This window comes from Pseudorasbora parva, chromosome 12, assembly GCF_024679245.1.
Source record: "Pseudorasbora parva isolate DD20220531a chromosome 12, ASM2467924v1, whole genome shotgun sequence".
In the NCBI taxonomy this organism is placed as follows: Eukaryota; Metazoa; Chordata; class Actinopteri; order Cypriniformes; family Gobionidae; genus Pseudorasbora; species Pseudorasbora parva.
The window spans coordinates 26,611,871-26,633,846 of record NC_090183.1 but is presented as its reverse complement, the minus strand read 5'-3'; the positions used below and the strand labels follow the sequence as shown (position 1 = coordinate 26,633,846).

The following is a 21,976-nucleotide window of genomic DNA, read 5'->3' as shown; positions in this document are numbered from 1 at the left end:
TCTGTGTATGCTCTTTGAGGTGCTGACCATAGACCTGCATTATGTGAGGCACAGACAAGAACAGTTTGACCTAAAATGATCAAAATTGAAACTACTGGGGAAACAAATACTCCTACATCACGGATGCCCATGAGGTAAGCTAAAACATATCAAAATTTAATTTCAAAGTGAACTATCCCTTTAATTAAAAATTGTTTGCTTGCTCGGCCCATTTCAAGCAAGCTTCGCTCAGTGTCTAAAACTGAAGAAAAGGGCAATTCCAACTGTATTCCTGCAAGCAGTAAGTAGCGATTTTATCCACTTATTGACTGTTTAAACTATTCCTGATTAAATTGAAAGTTTTTTTAGAGAGACAGTATTGTCTAGATGACGCAAGATGCTAGTACAGTAACAAATGGAAACTCCAACAAACAGGAAACAGCAAACTAAATAGTGTGTCTAATGACAAAGGTTAATATTATTTTGTATTACAAAATACAACTGTAGATACGTATGTCATACTACATTAGTTCAGTTGCTTACAGATTGTTCACTCGATCCTTCTAACGTCAGCTTCTCCACCATGTAAGTTAAAAAGATTTCGTCATTTGACAAGGCTTATATTCTTTTTGTAAAAAATATTTATATTTTACTTTGAACTGAAGTATGATTTTTTTGCATGCTTGTATTTCAGAGTAAATCACAGTCACTGCGTAGCCTACATTGTGACTAATGTTATATAAGCATGCAATATTGTTGACAAAAAAAAAGACGAGTCTAAAATTTAGTTAAAAAAATTAAAACTTGAACAAAAAGCACTGGTTTTGTCGGGGGGTTGGGGGGGATGGAGAGAAGAGCGTTTGAGTGTTCGTGGAAGCGGTTGCCAGATTTCAGTCATTTAAATCCCCCTGAAAAGAACAAGTATACTATCCTGTGCTTTACCTAAACATGTGCAATCTGGCAACCATATGCACACGAGCTCTCTCTCACTCTTGCGCCCGCGCGCGGATGATCTGAAAACACCAATAAACAAGTAAGCTGCATTTTAGCAATCTCTATTTGCAGTTAAAAGTGATTTATTATTGCAACGTTTTCAATCTTTCGATCTTCCTCAGGCATGAAAAAACATAAGAAACTTCAGTTTCTTTTAAAGGGTACCGTTGACCAATCACAATCTCGAGGTCAAGGTAAACCAATCACAATGAATGATAGAACACATTAACATAGAATCGTCACATCACAATAAATCGTGAAATCATCTTAAAATCACCACATTACAATGAATGAATAGTAGAGCACATGCTCATAAACTCGTTATATCACAATTAATGCAAAAACCAATCATCATAAACTCGTCACATCACCATGAATGGTAAAAGACACCATCATAAACTCATCACATCACAATAAATAGTAGAACACATCATCATAAGTTCGTCACATCATAATGAATGGCAGAATACATCATCATCATAAACTCGTCACATCACCATGAATGGTAGAAAACACTATCATAAATAATCATTCATTGTGATTGGTTTACCTTGACCTCGAGATTGTGATTGGTCAACGGTACCCTTTAAAAGAAACGGAAGTTTCTTATGTTTTTTCATGCCTGAGGAAGATCGAAAGATCGAAACGTTGCAATAATAAATCACTTTTAATTGCAAGTTGATAGTGTGCGGGATTTCCCTTTTCATTTGTTGATAATTGGACCTTTTTTTGTCCTGCTCTCCTACGCACCTATCACACATAGGTGTGCGACGTGTATGTGATTGAGCAATCTCTATTTGAAATGTTCTGCTTAAAGTGTCATTCAGTAGGTCTGTGTTCTGTCAGAACGGTCAGGACTCACAAACCACTTTGCTGAACAACTGAACTTGTGTAAGCTGCTGAAATAAGCCAATCAGAGCAGAGCTCAACATTAATATTCATGACCTTTCCAAATAAGGCAAAAACAGAGCATTACATCCTAGGGACAATTTCTAGGGTTGTAAATGGACCTGTAAAACCGTATCTGGACAATTGTTGCTCTTAAACACCCCTTTCTCATACCTTCTATGTAGATATCAGAGAACAATTTAACTTATTGTTTCAACTCATTCTAAGGCACCTTTAAGTGGTGGTAGTTCTGTTGTGGAACCTGTTTTTTCCATTTGCTGGTTTGGTCCAGATTTGTCATTAGTCCAAGCTCATAACTAACCGGCCTAAGTTGGACATTAGCTGGTTCCAGTTGGTTACTACCTGGTCTAAACTGGTCATTAGCTGCTCCATACTGTTCATCGGCTGTCCAAGCTGGTCATCAGCTAGTTCCTGCTCTTCAATAGATAGTTAAAGCTGGTCATTATCTGTTCCAAACTGGTCATTAGTTAGACCAAGCTATTCATTAATTGCCCAAGCTGGTCATCATCTAGTTCCTGCTGTTCATTAGCTGGCCTAAGCTGGTCATCAGCTGGTGTGACATCACGCCTTCAGGACCATAATGGATCAGCTACAAGATGGTCATACTAGCTTGCGGTGGTCAAGCTGGTTTTTGGAATATAATCAAGAGCAGCAGGAAACCAGGTACCATGCTCCAAAACATAACTGCCATCTTAAGCTTTTAATAGGGTAAAGGGGAAAAAATAACTAAAAGAAAACAGAAAATCTCTTTACAGTTTTCCAAAATGTAATTCTCCATCGGTTCCAAACAGGAATTTTTAACATACTTTTTGGCTGACCCACTCATTCTCCTTTCTTTTACCTTGTTCTGCCCGCCAACATGTTTTTCTGCACCTTCCATGAAGCACATCATTTTGTTCTCACCGTTTCTGCTCATCCTCCAGCAGTGCAAGTTTACTTTGGACATCCAGACTGTGTTCCTGCTCAAAGCGCTGGAGACGGTGTGCTGAGGAGTCTAGGTGTGACTGGAGCTAAATACATGGACAGAGGCAGGTTTATACCTAACACACTAAAATACAGTGCAACGTCTGACAATAGATAAAGCACACAAGAGAAGATAGATTATTGTAATAAAAGGGTCCAAATTGATTTTTGTTTGAAGGAGTAAAGTGTTCTTCCATCAGTAAACCCTAAAATGAGTCGTACCGAGAGCCTCAGCTTCTCTGACTCGGAGGTTTTCTCCAGCACCTGCTGCTCTAGATTTCCACATCTCTTCTTATACTGGAGCAACTGTAGACACAGACACATACTTTCACTCTTCAATCTGCAACTTAAGATGAACCACATTCCCAGTTGTACCAAAGCATCATGGTTTCTAATAAATATTCCAGAAATAACAATCTTTTTTCCCTCTAAAAGAATCCTTCCCATTTTTGACTAAATTGAATGAGACCACATCTAACAGTGAACCTTGGCCTGTAGTTTCTGCACCAGCTGAGCCTGTCTGCGTTGACTCTCCTGAAAGGCCTGGAGCTTCAGCCTATAAGACCGTCCTTCCTCTCTTAGCCAGTCCTGCTCTGCGCCATACACACTCTGCTGGTCTGAATCTCCTGACTGCTGCAACAGCATCTGTTCCAGCTGCAAAAACACATATGAACACATTATACAATTTGATCACCTTTAATCTCTTTATGGCTGTTCACAATTTGTATTGGTGTGATTTAGAGACATTTACTACTAAGTATCTAGTTCTTACAACATCCAAATATTACCTTCTCTTATTTATGCAAAATCAACTCTATATGCATGATTTGAGATTTACTTGATATTCTTGAAACAAGATGAAAAAAACTAAAAACTATTTATGACAAATAAACCTAATTCAAGATATAGGTGAACCTCATGGCTAGTTGTCACATAGGCACAAACTTCATATATTCACACATTGGCATACATTCAAGCAAGAGTGAACTACACAATGAAGGTAGATTTGAAGGTAAATTGTAGGCTAATGACAAAAGTATTTTTCATGAATATCAGGCCAGGGCAAGTTGTCTGTGTGTGGGTTTGTGTGGTTTTAGGTATTACAGATGCTTAAACACATTATGTACATCTGTACATGTTAGATGTACATAAATGTGTGTTTGTATGTATGTATATACGTGTATAGATAGATAGATAGATAGATAGATAGATAGATAGATAGATAGATAGATAGATAGATAGATAGATAGATAGATAGATAGATAGATAGATAGATAGATAGATAGATAGATAGATAGATAGATAGATAGATAGATAGATAGATAGATAGATAGATAGATAGATAGATAGATAGATAGATAGATAGATAGATAGATAGATAGATAGATAGATAGATAGATAGATAGATAGATAGATAGATAGATAGATAGATAGATAGATAGATAGGTTGTCTGCAATGGCAATGTGTTTTCCCCTTGATTCCCATCCTTCTACAGGGTCTTCAATCTCAATGTCCCATTACCCCTCCAAACCCTCCAACCCCTCCCATCTTCCTTTAACCCCCAGTGCATATCATGGTGCCAGACACCCAGTCCCTACTAACAAAAACCACATGTTTCCTCTCAACATAACAACATGCTGCTTCAGCTGATTCACACAAAGCAAGAAAAACAGCGAGCGAAGGGCAGAGAGAGATAAAAAAGGTAGATGTAGAGTCAACTTCATCCTTTCTGCAAAGAATTAAGAAACAGAAATACACACAACTACAGGTCATACTGAAAATCACAGGCAAACATTAATCTACTGCTAAGCTGAACAGCAGCCTACAAGATGCAGGGACAATAGTCCCCCTGTTCCCAACTGGAGCCAAGGGCTTCCCAAACCTTAATAAAACATTTTCAAACAGTCATTCGGAGAGCTTTAATTCCATATACTACAAAGAAGGGCAAACCAGCACCCGGCTCTGGGCGGTTTTGGGGTTCAGGGCTCATAAGGGAACAGGGACTTATTATATGGCCTGTTGTTAAGGTGACAGCTTTTGAAAGCGAACAGAAAATGAAAAACATGGGTGGAGGACGAGTCAGAAGAGAGAGGGGGGACGTTGGGTGCAGCAGCAGCTGTGTTTAAAGGCTCCTTTGGAAACAGCTGCACTACTCTATTGATTATGTATCTTTGCAACTATTTTGGCACAATTAGGGGCAATTTGTTGCTACAACACAAAAAAGCATTTGATGCAAAGTCATGAAATAAATGGCACTTACACACAAGCATATTGTTCTGCCTTAAAAGCTTATGGGGGTCAGTGGTGCAGCACAGCACACATCTAGAGTGCAGGTACCTTTTTTTATGTAAAGCCATAAAATACAGTTGCTTCCAAAAGAAGAAGAAAAGAAGTTGACGTGAGATATAAAGCCACAACGTGAGATATGAAGTTACGATAGAGCGATATACAAGTCAAGATAGTATAACGCTGTGTCCCAATTTTTAAAGTCAATAAGAGTCAAAATTGCAAGAAAAATCATAACTGTGAGATATACACAATGTCAAATGTAAAAGTCATATTGTGAGAAAAGTCGCAGTTTTAAGAAACAAAAATCATATCTGCGTAAATTCATCCCAATTTGCGTACGTATGCACTGTTCTCTGTTATTTTATAGTATAAATGGTGAGAGTAGTGTTCAATCCAAGTGTGCCGCACAAGTCCTGAAATGTGAAGCCAAAACATTTCAATTGCCCTTTGGTGGTTGGTCCCAGTATAGGTCATAAACCGCACCCTCTCCATGTAATTGAATGGGACATGAAACAAACTAAACAATACAATTACACTTGATAGTTTCTGTTTTTTTAGGTAGTTTTTATCATGCTGATGTAAGTGATTCACGTGTTCATTAAAAAACAACAACATTTGGTTTAAGTTAGTTATTTGATGCTTTAAAAGGGGGGGGGGGGGGGTGATGTCTTGATTGACTGCTTTTCTGAGTAAAGTAAAGTACTCACTGAGGCGCCAACAGGATTTTTTCTGGATTTTCGGGAGAAGATTGGAGCTTCAACTTTTCCATAACTTTTTATTTCACACCAACATAATGAGTTGTTCCGCAGTACTGTATTAACTGATTATGTGGGAATGTGGGCGGGGCCTTGATACTGCAGCTCCACTTCACTCTCACTAGTCACTACTGTGCAGACTCAGGTTCCAAATCAGTGCAAGATGTCAGTGCCATACCTGTCAGGTATCCCGTTTTGGCCGGGAAAGTCCCGTATTTTACCCTTCTTTCCTGCCGTCCTCCCATATTAGTATTTTCCTGTAAATATCCTGTATTTTAACCTGCGTTATTAAAAAAATAATAATACCGGAGGGAAAAAAAACAAAAACATTTCCAATCTGAGCTCTGTAACTAGCCTCTCGATAACTGCCATCTGCAATAGCTTACAGTACTGTAGGTGGCAGTTGTCGCGAGGTTAGTGTGTGCGGTCAGATGACGAGTGACAACGTGCGGAAAAAACAAAAACAAAACAGAGACGGATGATGGACGTAACAATAGAGATGGAAGGCACTCCTACCAAAACACCATAACCCTCGTGTAAATACCATGATCATTGGGACAGCGAATTTAATTTTCTGAAGAGGAGCAGGGCGGGGGACAGTCACGCGTTTTGTAACTGTGACTTCAGCATCTCACATGCGCATCATGCGCGACAGCGGAAGATCTTTTAAAGTAACCACTTAAAATGACAATGTAAAGAACAAAAGTAATTGCGCACTAATTATGTTCTGCTCTTGACTAAATAACTTCAGTACCTTTAATAAGGATTAATCTATATATAATTCATAAGGTATGAAGTGCAAACCACCCCCCACCCCCCCTCCTCACAGATTTTGATACCCAAATGTTGACGGGTATGGTCAGTGCTATAATGGGACATTGGTGGCTTCCCTTTTCTACAGTGGAAGAGGGAGAAGGTGCATCGTCCATCTTTTTTACAGTCTATGGTTTACACTGAAAATACCAAAACGAAAAAGTGCACTTTAAATACTCGGATAATGCACTCAATTAAACAAAAAAATGAAGGGTGGAATGTTGGACACTTGTACTCGACCATTGCTGCTTTAGCAGAGGGGGAGGCACTATCGCACTGTTCAATGACAAAATAACCATATCAAATTCATACACTATATGGTTGATTACATAGTGTATAAAGGCATAGTGTGTCACTTGGGACGCAACTGCAGTTATAAGAAGGAAAGTCAAAGCCACAAATTATTTATTAGATATAAAGTTGGAATTATGAGAATTAAAGACACAATTTTGAAATATAAAATTGCAATTACACATTTATTCAAGCAGAAACAGGCTAGCATATGATTAAGACACTCGTTAAAATACTCAAAATCAATGCGGTTGTTTCAGATTAAATTTTTTAGAAAGTGAGAATCTTAATTCGATTTTCATATTAACACATGGTTATAACATTGATTGATTTGGTGTATTTGGTATCCTGCATATGCTATGCAGCATCTTGCCTTTCACAAAACATATTTTTCTTAAAAACATCGAGAATGGAATCAACCTGCCTCTTAATGCTGTCCAGAACCAACTTCTCCAATCCATTTTAAGAGGAACCATCACATGTTAAAAAAATCACCACAGATATGCTACTGAATTAAAGTTTACAAGCAGCATCAAAGAGACAGGAGGTTTTTGAAACAGGGCTGATGGATGATGCAATGACATGTGTCGATATTGGATCCTTCTTGCCAGCGGCACTAAACAAGCCCAGCATTATGATGGTATTAAATTCAAGAGCTGGTCCCTCTCTCGTGTTGCAGCCAATCTGCCGCCACAGGCTTGGCTCTGGTCCATGGGGAGAACACTGTCACATGTCTAGAGGCTATGCAGTGTATGTATAAATTATGTATTTTCAAACATGGGTGTAAGCCTCATGGTTTTGTTCAGACCAAAGTTTTATACAATGTACTTTCAGCAAAGGTAATTTTAAAGTTCCCATTCTTCGCGTGTTTTCGAAGCTTTGATTGTGTTTACAGTGTGCAATATAACATGAGTTCATCTTTCGCGTGTAAAAAAACAGTATTTTTCACACAATTTACTTATCTGTACAGCGCTGTTTTCTCTGTCCTAAAAACCATAGATATCCATAATAAAGGCTAGATGTCTCGTGCACGCTGTTGGCCAATAGAGGTCGCCTTCCACAACTTGCGGCCATCTTGTCACAGGCAGCTCGCTCACTCGTAACAGTGTGTTTTAATGGTGCATGTACTTTTAAATAACCATAACTTGCTCAATTTTCAACCGATTTTCAAACTGTTTCGTTTGTTATAAATGTCAGAGATGGTATTTATGTTAAATCAATATATAGGCTACTAAAACTGTGTACCGAATGGCAACATGAGAAATTATATATATTTATACACATATACAGCTCTGAATTTTTTTTCCAGAGCTAGCTCTCTATATATATAGGATTCAGTTGCTAGGCAACGTGGGGGAGAGGACGCTGGCGTTGTCTGTTCGCCGCTTCTCCACCCACAAATCATGTTAATGTACTATTAGATTTAGATTTTATTTTATTTCCTTATGTTTGTGACTAGTCTAACAGTCAGAGCTACAATTGGGACTGTTGCTGATTGCTGGCAGCCACTGAGAGGACGTTGTTCGTTGTTTCACCGTTTTAAACCGCTTCTCTAATGTTTATGTTTGAATTGCTGCGGTTGGTTCTGGTTTGGAGGACATTTGATGTTTCTCGCCGCTCACTGGTGGTCTCCCTTGGGCTTGAGCTGCATGGTGGCTGAAGTTTGCACCGGGCTAGCGTCATCCGGGCCATCGTCATCCGGCATGATGTTGGGATGTTCCGCTTCTCGGCTGCGCCGCTGTTCCGTCCTGCATTGCGGCCGTGGAGCGGCTTGGACTTCTGCGCCGACCCCGGTGTGTCCACAGAAGTACCCGGAAAAATGTTCTGCCTCCTGCATGGTGCTGCGGCGATCCCCATCGTTTGAATCGTCATGAAGACCCATCATCTGGTCTTCAGCTGTCGTGCCTCAACGATGTCATCGAGACACTGCCGCTGGGAGAAATCTGAAACATGGAGTGGACCACAGTGTGCTGCGGAGCTAACAGAGACTTCCACCATCAGCTGTTTTCTGTTCACCATCAGCTCTGTTTCTGTTCACCATCAGCTCTGTTTCTGTTCACCATCAGCTCTGTTTCTGTTGTTTTCTGTGTTGGTTGATTGTTTGTAGTATTCTATATTTTTACTTGTTATTCATTTTTTTTTGTCATTTTGTTTTTTGTTATAGGTTTATAAAACCTATATAATTGAACAGCTCGATTGTGGTCTCAGCCTTGATAACGTGCATGTAAGTTAGCCGTGACACACAAGCTGCACGATTAAGTCGTTTATCGAAACGAAAAGCTGCAATTTCAACGTGTTAAAGCATCCAGATTTGTAGCCATGTTAATAACGTTTGTAAGAAACCAAACCATTTGTAAATCCGTCAAGATTTCAGCGAGATAAGAGTATTTATGTTCGTACAGATCACTCATCTTACATCAGATTCCACAGAGCCCAACAGAAAGCTTGCCTGTGACAAGATGGCCGCCGGTGATGCCGATGGTGACTCCGCCGTAAGATATCTAGTCCTTATTATGGATATCTATGCTAAAAACGGCCTGATGATTTCCTTGTTCTATGAAGTCCCTCCTTCAGAAATACGTAACGAGTTCTGATTGGGCCAGCGCTTCCTGTGTTGTGATTGGACAGCAGCTTAGCGCACTTTGCCCGGAAAGGTCCCGCCTCTTACCATAACTGGGAGATGCAAGCGCTCAATGTGCGCTCTTCTCCACGTGGGAGAGCAACAAGACCACGCCCCCTATTTTGCGTGTTCTTGTGGGCAGAGGGTTAGTCAACAAACGGTTCTAGTGATGTCATTCAAGCAAGGAAGTGCAGGGATGTAGTCCAAACCGGCCGGTCGCTGTAGGCTTTGAAAGGGAACCTCTGTTAAATAAAATATCTCACTTGGCATTGAACTTTGAGCTTTATAATTTTACAGGTATTATTTATGCTCCAACAGCAACATTTCACACTAACTAAAGTTTGAAAGATGGAATCGCAAAGAACGGGACCTTTAAAATTCTTCAGAGCACAATCCTCAGTGTTAAAATAACACTGCTCAGTGTTCATATGTGTCCACTCCATACTACAGTGTTAAAATAACACTGAAGCAGTGTTGGAGTAAATTAGATAATTAAGTGATTAATTAAGTGATGATTGACCTTTATTGAATACAGCTGTTGACAACAAACAGAGGCTATGTTTACATTAATCCAGATACATTTGAAAAAAATAGCGGTTTCATTTCAAAACGCTCTCTGTCCACAATAGCATTTCAAGCGTTTTGAACACTGAGCAGTTTTAATTTAACACTGAGGATTTTGCTCTGAAGAATTTAAAAATTACCTTTGATGAAAGTACATTGTATAAAACTTTAATCTGAACAAAAGCATGTGGCTAACACCCATGTTTGAAAATGCATCACTTACATACATACACTTCAAAAGCTGAGTGGCCTCTAGACACCTGTGACAGCACTCTCCCCATGGACCAGAGCCAAGCCTGGGGTGGCAAATGTTTTGCATCCACCTTACTATGCATGCTTAAAACCTCATAAAAGCTCACTGAGATGATACCAATGGAACAGACACAATAAAGTTCTCACCCTATTCTTCTGGCATTTTACTTTAAATATCTCACTATTCACTGATGTGTCCTGAAGCATTCAGTCACCATTATATGTTTGGTCTAAAACACAACTGCTCATGTTTTGCCGCAGAACAACCATTGCAAGTAAATTATCTGTCATCTTTGCAGAACTGCATGGAAGATTGTTTCCGCCACAGAATAAAACATTTTAAAATATTGCAACTTTTTTATCTCACAATTGTGTTGACATAGAGTTAACATCTCACAGTTCTGGAATATAAATTCGCAAATACATGTTATAAAGCCAGAATTGCAAGATACAAACACATCTCCCAATTATGACTTATTTTCATGGAATTGTGACAAACTCACAATTGCGATTTATAAAGTCCAAATCTGAGGGGAAAAAAAGACTTCCCAGAATTGCGAGTTTAAATCGTACAATTCTGACTTTATAAAACACAGTTGTGTGTAATAAAGTTATACATGTGTTAAAGACAAAGTCAGAATTGTGAAATATAAACTCTCAAGTCTGAGAAAAAGGTAAACATACATATCAATCGGTTTAATATGCGTCACGGCTAAACATGCGTCATTGTCCACACTACAATTAGAAAGCGGCGTTTTCAAATGTATCCACTTGGGAAAACATTTTTGAAAAAACTCAGTATTCGGAGGACAAAAACACCATCTTAGTGTCAGAAGGCCAAGAAAAGGGAAACAAGAACAGAACAAAAGAGAAACAACTACAACTGACTTCCAGAAAATGAGACCACAAACAAGACCCCCCCCCCAAAAAAAGTTTTAACAGTCTTGTTCCTATAGTGGGTAGTGCCGCGATGTGACCAAGACAGCACACCACACACTAACAGATCCATTCATCAACAACCACTGTGCATTAGAACAGTGTCCCTACTGTAAACAAGGGGAATCTCTTTATTTTGCTTAGTTTTTTCTCTTTTCTTTTCTTTTCTTTTCTTTTCTTTTCTTTTCTTTTCTTTTCTTTTCTTTTCTTTTCAGAACACAATTTCTTTGTTCTGCTGAACACAGAAGAAGATACTTGGAAGAATGTTTGTGTAACCAAGCAGAGAGAGCAACCATTGACTACCATATTAGGGGAAACAATTCTATGGTAGTCAATGGTTGTTCTCTCTGCTTGGTTACACAAACATTCTTCCAAATATCTTCTTTTGTGTTCAGCAGAACAAAGAAATTCATACAGGTTTGGAACAATTCGACGGAGTAAATGATGGCTGAATTTTCATTTTTGGGTGAACTATCCCTTTAAGCTATATCACATGAACAAGATATTCAAGAAGATCCTGAATATTAACATAGTGGCAGATGTGATACTGATTTTACACAAAAGTTCAATAAACAAGACGATAATATTTCATGTTACAACACACATCCGAGTTTAGTGAATGAATTATTCCCACATTCTTGAAAGCGTTTTCGAGTCAGTGACCCATGTATACAGACAAGTGAGTCATTTCTGCATCACTATAGCGGCGCCAAACAGATTAGCAAAAATAATGACTGTTTCCAAATAGTTTTGTAAAAGACAGTTTTATATTGACCACACTTGTCAAGTTCCAAAAAGGAATATATTCCAAGTCTTCAGTAGCCATACAACAACATACCACTTTATGTAAAGAAGAGACTTAAATGTATGCTGTTATTCCATGATAATCATCCCCTAACACTGCTCTCAAATCAAATATTGTGCCCATACACATTTATTGACGGTGAAGTTTGGTGACAAGACTCAGGAAAACCAGTGATGTTTGAAGTCACTGACTTCTAATCTGCACCATGGGTACCATATTTTATTTTATTTTAAGTGTCCTCACTCAAAACTATTGTACGGCTTGAGGAACCTTGAATCTATGGCTTCAGAAAGTCATTTGGACCGATTTCATCATGCTTTTTCCTTTTTTGAGATTGACAGAGAGTCACTAAACTGCTGATGATTGGAAAAAAAACAGTATGAGGTTCTTTTGTGGCCCAGAGAAAAAAGAACAGTATAGAACTTTTATGGTGAGTAAACACTGAGATTTAGCATTTTTAGATTTACTCACACTAGTTCTTCAAGAACGGTTAACTCCTCACTTATGTTTTAGAATGACATCTGTGTTAGAGAGAAGTAGACCAAGGCAGCCCTCAGCAGAACAGCCATTCAGAACGGCCTCTGAGTCTCACTAATGTAGAAGGGGCCCCATCCTCAATGCTCGTCTTTCATTTAAGGTCACCTACTGACATTTTACAATAATGATCAACATGCAACATATTGCAAAATACCGGATGCACGGTTTGTATTGCCACATGTTTTTTAATATATCTATTCCCCGGATCTTTTTTTATGGAGAGAGAGGCCCCGCGCTGCCCTCTCTAAAATGTGTTTTGCGTTAACATTTTTTATATTACTTAATATTTATGATTTGTGCCACTCCTTGTATTGTCTCGTTTGATAAATATTTCACAATACATCAAGGAACGGCAGCACTTTGATTCATCTGCCAACGAGAGAACATTTTCAAGGCTACTGAAAGCTCTTTGCACAAGGGCCAAGAATATTCGGCTTCTCCCTCCATGTGGTCATAAGAGTGGATTGATCCTCTAATATGAGAGAAAACATATTTAGAATCATGTTCATTTTCCATCAAGCTTCCTGGAGTTGCAACGTTGCATAGAATATTCACTAAAATGGATTCTGTCAGCCACTCTTAATGAACATCAAAACATTCACACATTTTCTTATTTGGGGTAGGAGGATTGTTAAAACAATTTTTATAGACCAGTGCAACAATTAGTGATTCATAAGCAAATGCTATGCAAATATTTTTGTCAAGGCTGATTTATACTTCTAAGGGCTATAAGCATTGGTTTTCATTTATACTTTTGCGTTGTTGTCCACGTTGATGTGCAATAATACATGCAGACCGCTAGTAGGCAGTGTGCATGGGCATGTTGATGGTGTAACCCACAGTATCAAGACAAAAGCCGAAGAAGAAGCAGCTTGTTGTGTACGACCTTGTCCCAAATGGCACCCTAAACACTTGGAGTCTTCCTACGAGTCTTATGATTTTCATGGACCTAACGGACACGAGTATACAGCAGCCATTGTAAGTCCACAAGGGGACTTTCGGGACAGGGTCTCATTTGTCTGAGAAGCAGCAGAGGTGATGGCAGAAAATATACAGCGACTTTTGTTGCAGTTTGAGCTGTTAAATATCGAAGAACAGATCATTTATAATATGCAAGCTGAAAATGCATATGAGGAAATGCGACGCTATCGCAGATTATTTTTTGATTTGAGGGAGGGGTTTTAGCAGACCAATCACAGTGCTTGCAGCCCATGTAGAATTGACGCTTTGTTACATTTTTGTAGAAGTGTGCATCAGGCTACGCCATAAGCTATGTTCGACACAGTAGTATAAATCGGCTTTCAGTCCTCCAGCTTGTCGGTTTACAAGATTTGGGCTACTTATATTTGCTTTAAATTGATTAAAGGTTAAAGCACTCACAAGTTTGGAAAGTTATTTGAAAATGAAAATTCAATAATAACATCATTCAAAACCAGAAAGACCTACTTTCTTCTGTAAAACATAAAATAAGAGACGTATGTGTTCAACAGACATAACGGTAAAACAAAATGATGACAGAATTGTTATTTTTGGTTTAACTGGTATTTGGTTTAACTGGTTATATTTGGTAATACTTGGTTTGTATCCCTTTAAAGGGGGTTCTAATGTTATTTCATGTATTCTGACTTATTTACACTGTTAAAGAGTTGGATTCTCATGTTAAACATGGCCAAAATTTAATAAAATTAGTATTTCTGTGCCAAATAAAAGTTTTTTTGTTTGTAAGGCCCTGTATGACTTCATAAAGGCCAGAATTGCTTGTATGGACACGTCTCCTGGATGAGCCCGTGCACACATCAACCAGAGCGAGAGCAAGAGCGCGCCCATCAACAATCTCCGTTTGGGTTACAGAAGCTGTGGGCAGTGCTGTCAGTTTGTTTTAGACCATGAAATCAACAATGTCACTAAAGAAGTGTGTTTTTGGTTGAGTAGGAAAGATAATCTTGCTCAGCTTCCCAAATAATCGTTAAGGAAACAATGGATGCAGTTTGTTTTTCCGGAGCAGCAACAGAGTTCTGCAAGTGTGTTTGTTTGAAACCGCATCAAATGTCTGTGTTTTGTTGGCAATTGGAACGTAAGTGCATATAATGTATACAACATGAACGTATAGTGAATCATAAGTTATCTGAAATGATAATGCCATGATGTATTGTATGTGTGCGCTTATGACTCACGCCTGCACAAGCTTGGCTGTTTTCGGAAAGAATCGGTACAACGTATCTGTCTTTTATACATATGATAAAACTAAAGACTCTTCAGAGATATGAAGGATGCAATGCTACTCTATAAGTACTCAAGATTGACATAAGATTGTCAGAAACTGTGTGTATTATGTACAGTCCCTGAAAAAAGTCTTGTCGCTTGTGTACAAATAAACTTTCAAAAAGTATTCTAATATTCACAGCTTGGTAAAGCCCATTGAGTCAATTTTTGCAAAGACATAAGTCTTGTCACCTTGTCATATGAGCTTCACCTGTGACTAATAATGGATCAATTAGGTCTCAAGTGTGTATAAAAAGAACCCCAGTACGCTAGACCTTCACATCAACTGCAACTAGACCTCTGCAAACATGCCTAAGATTCACCCTGAGACTAAAGTTTTGATTATCATGAGGCTGAAGACCAGATCCACTGCTGATGTGGCAGACACCTTCAATGTGTCTCAGCGTCAAGTACAGAGGATAAAAAAAAAAGATTTGAAGAGACTGGAGACGTTTTTGACAAGCCCAGGTCAGGCAGACCCCTTAAGACAACTGCTCGAGAGGACCGTTTGTTGGCTCGAAAATCCAAGGCCAGCCCATTTTCCACTGCAGCAGAGCTCCACGAGACCTGGTCACCTGAAGTCCCTGTGTCAACCAGAACAGTTTGTCGGATTCTGTCTCGAAATGGCCTCCATGGTCGAATCAGTGCCCGAAAGCCAGCACTAAACAAAAGACAATTGAAAAACCGTGTGGCATTTGCCAAGGCCCACAGCCTGCTAACATTAATAGTCTAAAATACCAAGAAATCTTAGCTACCTCTTATATTCCCAACCATAAAAGAGGCCAAATTCTGCAGCAGGACGGTGCTCCATCGCATACTTCCATCTCCACATCAAAGTTCCTCAAGGCGAAGAAGATCAAGATGCTCCAGGATTGGCCAGCCCAGTCACCTGACATGAACATCATTGAGCATATGTGGGGTAGGATGAAAGAGGACGCATGGAAGACGAAACCAAAGAATATTGATGAACTCTGGGAGGCATGCAAGACTGCTTTCTTAGCTATTCCTGATGACTTCATCAATAAATTGTATGAATCCTTGCCAAACCGCATGGATGCAGTCCTTCAAGCTCATGGAAGTTATACAAGATATTAAATTTGAATCTCACAGCACCACAACTTAATTTGCTGACATATTTTTGTATTTGCAGTAAATTTGTTCAATTTCTGTATAGGCGACAAAACTTTTGTCTTGCCAAAATTTGACCTTTCTGTCTTGATTAAATGATAAATATTTTTTCTGTGAAAATTATTTATTTCAGTGCATTAAACATCATTTGGAAGGGTTTTAGCTTTTCATATGAGCTATTTCTAACACCAATTAATTAATTAAAAGTCAGGTTAATCTCAGGTATTTCTAGAAAATAGATAAGCGACAAGACTTTTGTCAGGGACTGTACCCTTTAAATATGGGTGAACTGTCCCTATTCTGATGAGTTTACTCACATCATTATTTACTCACCCTCATGTTGTTCTTTATGACTTTCTTTATAAGATTATAACCTGTATAACTTTCTTCTGTGGAACACAAAACATGATACTTATGTGTCCCCAGAAACATGATGGTGAGTAAGTAATTTTGAAGGGTGCAATTGTGTTTACGGGCTGAAAGACCATGCTTGCCGATGACACTCATTTATCTACTATTCAAACAAATAAAACAGCAGTTGCCAGATTCAAGAATGCTTGGATTATGTCGCACTGATGTTTGGCATGTTTGACTTTATGATACTTATTAGCATGGATGTACAGATTTTTCTTTCCATTATTTATGGATATGTTATCAAATGTGTATTTTTTTTATATTAGCATTCAGCCGTGATTCGTTTGTTTATGTTCCATTTTAAGTTTAATGTAATAAACTTTTTAATGAGGAAAACAAACGAACTACAGAGTAGCGTATAGCAGATGTGGGTGAATCACACCTGCACATACTGCACACAAATACATGAGACACAAGGAAATACACATACAGTAAATTATATACACTCAAGCACATAACTATACATCTGTGGACAAATTCCAGAGCACAAAAACAGTGGGGAAAAAATGACTTGCTCCCGAATATCACTCATAAAGTTAGTCAAGTCCTGTGGCATGGAGAGGGTTACGGTTGTGAGCGCTTCTCACTGGCTTGGCCTGGACCCAGAGGCTTAATAAAGGGAATTAATGTAGTGAATAATCTGTCAGATTCCTAAACACAGCTGGAGCGGACGTACAGTTCCTCTGCGTATATATACACGCGCTCACACGCACACACCTAAGCACACTTACTCATGCTAAGTTCAGTTCTATCTATCTCACACACGTGCAAATTCACTAATGCCTGCACAAACATCCATACAAACTCAAACATATAAACACAACACACCGGTCCCTTGTGCCTTCCTGTCCTCTTTCTACTAATATGCCCTTCTCCTGGTCCCTGCTGGAGTGCTGGCCCGCTGAGAGACATCCAGCTGATTGTGAAAGCTGTTTTTGCAGCGCCACTGTGAGTGATTACACAATGCTGGCCAGGAATCAGAGAGCTGTGAAGCTCCCCGGCTCAGAGACCCCACTGCAGCCCCCAGGCACAAACCAACAACTATCACCATGGAGCACTGTTTGACCACAGTCACAGCTGCTGTGGAGAAGACCTACTGGGAGGTAAAAACGGGACCCAGGCAGTATCCACACGCGAAATACAAACACAAACACATGTTCACATTCGCAATATTGCATCAATTGAGCTTGGGATTACAATCAACTTCAACAGCAAGGGACGTAAACATACAAGTGAACAAGTATAAAACATATGCACATTGTAATTTCAAAATTAAACTATAAACTTAAAGAAGAAAACAAGCCACGTGAATGGGGCGCTAATAAAAAAAGTGGGCATCCTAACCAGGAACGATGTCTGTTCCCACTGAAAAACTAAACTGCTGCGTGACACAATCACAACTAAAGATCTTTAAAGCAATAGATCTCTTAAAAGATCTCTTATTTATTTTTAAAGCAATAAATCTCTTAAATAGATCTCATTCTCATATAGATATCATCTTATTTATTTATTTACCTTCATGTCATTCCAGAACCATATGATTTTTTCTTTTTCTCCCACACAAATGGAGAAAATCTTTGGAGTTTGCCAGTTGTTCTTTTCCATATTGACTGAAATATTCAAGCATGCAAACATACCATCAAATTATCAACAGTGATCCATATGACTTGTGCACTATATTACAAGTACTCTGCCATATGACAGCTTTGTTTAGCCAACAGACTGAAAAGGAAGTTCAAAGAGCAGTTAAATGCTACAACTGGATCATTGGTAGGTTGAATTGCAGTTGAACTTGAGAATTGAATCAGTTTCTAAACAAATATGCACTGGTTTTATGAATTAATAAACTGATTCATTGAAAAGATCTCAGAAGAGACTTTATTCCTTTTCTCATTAATATAAGAGGAGTTAGGGTACAAGTCAATACACAAATTCAATTTGGATCTATTTCATGAAAAAGCTATCAAAGGGTTGCTAAAGACCTGTGCTGCGTCCAAAAAATGAATTCTTCCCTGCTATTTACAGTATGCGGAAAACAGTACGCCAATAGATTAGTATGTCTGAATACATAGCATTCGAAAAACAGTAGACAAAAATTCCTCAGATGACCTAATACTTCCACTGAGATTCTAAAGTGTGCATTTGATGAACAAATTACTACCCCGTGAGGCCATGGGAGGGGATTTAGGAAAGGTGGGTGTTGTATGTCCGCATGTCATTCATACTACAGTATTTGGTAAAACTTTTTTTTTTATTAGGGTTCAATTCTCGCTATTAACTGTTTGCTTATAAGCATGCATATTACTAGGATATTGGCTGTTTATTAGTACTTATAAAGCACATATTATTGCATGGCCTTATTCTACATCTCTTAATCATACCCAATAACTAAACTTACGCTTGGTACATACTTGGTACATTTGTTTGTTTTCTCGAGGTGGCATGAACAATGTTCGTTATGGCCAGGGCATTCCATACTTCACGAGAAAAGCAGGTGTTGAACCTTTCGTTTCTAACCCCGCATTAACCCCGCCACCATAAAGGGTTACTTCAGTAATTTAGCATAATGTCTTTGTATTTAAACTGGGTCATTAATGTAGTAGAAATGTGAAATTATTTTTCAATTTGGTCCCTTCTAAACTGAGAAAAGACAGAATTTTTTTGTCTCATTATGGGGATGAAAGACAACAACTCCTAGAATTAATTTGCTTCGCACTCCCAAAGCCACCGCTACAGGATCACTGGATCACTTGCCCACTGCGTTCATTTTTATACAATCAGTTCAGTTAGAGAATAGAAACTACAATTAAAACTGAGTGTGTCTGTTCAATATAATGTGAGTAACCCAAACGAGTGTCACGGCACAAACGCAGGAGTCAAATTACATTCTTCACAAGAGCTGAGGCAAGTGTGGCCGCTGCATACATTCACAGCCAGCGTTCAGTCTGGCGCGTTTTCCATTCATGCCTTTGGAAGCTTAACTTTCATAAGAATTAATTTGAAAAGTTGAAACACTCACTTTGCTCTGCACCGCTCCATTTACATGAATTCCCGCAGCTGGCCGAGCTGAGGGCTGTAAGTGCAATCCCACCCCCCATAGACGGGTTGAAAACTTGCGGAAATAGCGCATTCCCCTGGCTGTAGTCTTTAGCCTCTGGCCAAAAAAAATCCTCCGATGACGCAAAATGATGATATTTGCGTCATCTGAGGATTTTTTTTCCAGAAATAAAATGCATAAATCTCTCGTCTCAGGGGGATATGAAGGGAGGGGAAGCACAATCATTTGAATATACTCCTGGGATTCTACTGATACAAACCCATATGCTAAATCACCGAAGTAACAATTTAAATTTCCGACCATTCACAATAGGTCTCGGACACCCACAAGAAAAAAGTTCTGCTCAAATGATGTGTTGAGAACGAGCTGCGAGAACTCCCAAACCTTTGAGGACTGAGAACTTTTTGTCTATTCTTGTGGAGTATGTAATGGCCTTTAGATGCTATAAAAACTACCTTATTAACTATTAATAAGCAGTAATTAGGAGTTTATTGAGGCAAAAGTCGTAGTTAATAGTGTGTTCCCCAAAGTGTTTCGCAATATTCATTCTATACCATACTTTTTTGATATAGAATGAAATCATGATTTCGGATGCAGAACAGGGATATAGTGTAATTTGTCCTTTTTGGAACACTTTTGTGACACTTCTAATTTTGCATTATTTTTAATAGCTTGAAAAGTTCCAGTACTCATTCATTTTAATTTCACGGAAAAGAGCAACCAATACTTTTTTGTGTTCTTTAGAAGAAACACATATAGATTTGCAAAACACAATGGATGAGTAAATTACATAATTTTCATTTTTGATTGAATTATTCCGTTTGGAACAATAGCTATTTAGGTACAACTATGCTGATTGTCAAGCCTTAATTAAATGGCAAGCAAATGTTAAAATACTTTCTAGGAAGTTTGCTCTTCTGTTCCCACAGTCAAAGAAGAAGAAGATGATGATGATGGAAAAAAAACAGTCAAACAGGGAAAAGAGAAAGAAATATGGAAAAAGATAAAGGACACTTAATTAAATGTAGTGAGGACTTTGGGATGATCCGTACTTTGAGGAATGATTCTCTGGAGCGTCAATCATTTTTACGACTCACAGACAGCTGACAGATCCAACCTCATTGGCTCAGCTCCACTTGCGGCCACTGCTAGGCTTAGCAGCTTAATGTAGGCGAAAAAACAAACTCTAAAAATTGAGCCAAAGACACTGCACCATTTTCACTCTAACAAAACAAGCATATCAGTGGCAATCATGTTTGACAAGACCTTTAAAGAAAATAGGAGTGGGGATTAGGTCAAAAACGCAGAGGTTGGAAGCTGCCATGCTCTTTGTCAAAAAGTCTCCAACTAGTCTGCAAGTCTGGATCAATTGAGAAAGGTTTTCTGACAAATAGCATCACGTTTTAGCTACAAACCCTTTTTTTCACTTGTTTGGTGATTTATCTCTCTGCTTAAAAGCTTGTGGCCCGATGATTGTTGTTTTTCTACAGTGTTCCATTAGGTTAACATTTCTGTTTTATCATACATCTAACTCTACATTTGGGTAACTCCTACAAAAACACACAGGGAGACTGTCTCACACTATCCTGGTCCAAAAACTGCCTTGAAGCTGTAAAACATATACCCACGCAATTCCCTGACACACACCCACACATACAAACGTACACACTCCCACACAAATACACATGGCCCCAGTGCCTGAGAAACTGCAAGCTGGAAGTTATCCAATATCAACACAGAAAGGTCAAAGTTCACATCAACATTTTCTTCGTCCTCCTGAGACGATGCAGCTTTTCAAACTGGGTCAAGGTTTATCCCGGTTCAGGGGTAATTTTCAAGGGTCACAAGAGATTGCTGCGATTTTACCGAGAGACAGAGGTGTGCTTTCAAGAGCAAAACCTAGCTCCCTGCCCAAATATTTCCATTCCCACTTTTGTTTAGGAGGCCACTCTCAAGCTGTCCCGAGAGCCATGAGAAGGACTTTATGGGGTTTGCTGCTCCTTTTCAATTAACTAGTGTCGTAAGATCTGCCACAGCGGGTCTATTGCGCCACAACGGCGCTGGGACCCTCCCCAGCAGAGACAGAGAGGGAACGTTTCCAGATCAGAGCCACTAAAGTCACTTCATCTCAACTTCTTTAAGGTATTTGCCAGACTAAAGAACCAGAAACATCTCAAAGGACAACTAAAGTTAACCGACCAACACACCCACACACTCTAAAGAGATAAAAAGAGATAAATTCTCATTTCATCACCTACTTTAGCAGAGATTCTGAGTCAGATAAACTGGATAAACCAAGAGGTTAACAGTAAAAACTAGCACACATTAATCCATTTAAATTTAATTCTGTGATTTACAGCCTAAGGTCTAAATCAAATCAACACAGTGTAGGAAAACCATCTTGAGC

The 21,976-nt window shown here is 38.8% G+C and overlaps 1 protein-coding gene across 2 annotated transcripts in view; it reads right to left on the bottom strand.

Moving 5' to 3' along the window:
• crocc2 (ciliary rootlet coiled-coil, rootletin family member 2) overlaps window positions 1-21,976 on the bottom strand; it is a 72,506-nt gene that overhangs the window by 40,636 nt on the left and 9,894 nt on the right. For both annotated transcript variants that reach the window (XM_067459604.1, XM_067459605.1), the window contains 3 exons: window positions 3,331-3,498; window positions 3,067-3,150; window positions 2,785-2,891 (listed from right to left, as the gene is read on the bottom strand). In XM_067459604.1, the coding sequence (XP_067315705.1) occupies window positions 2,785-2,891; window positions 3,067-3,150; window positions 3,331-3,498 (359 nt within the window). The remainder of the gene's footprint in view (window positions 1-2,784; window positions 2,892-3,066; window positions 3,151-3,330; window positions 3,499-21,976) is intronic.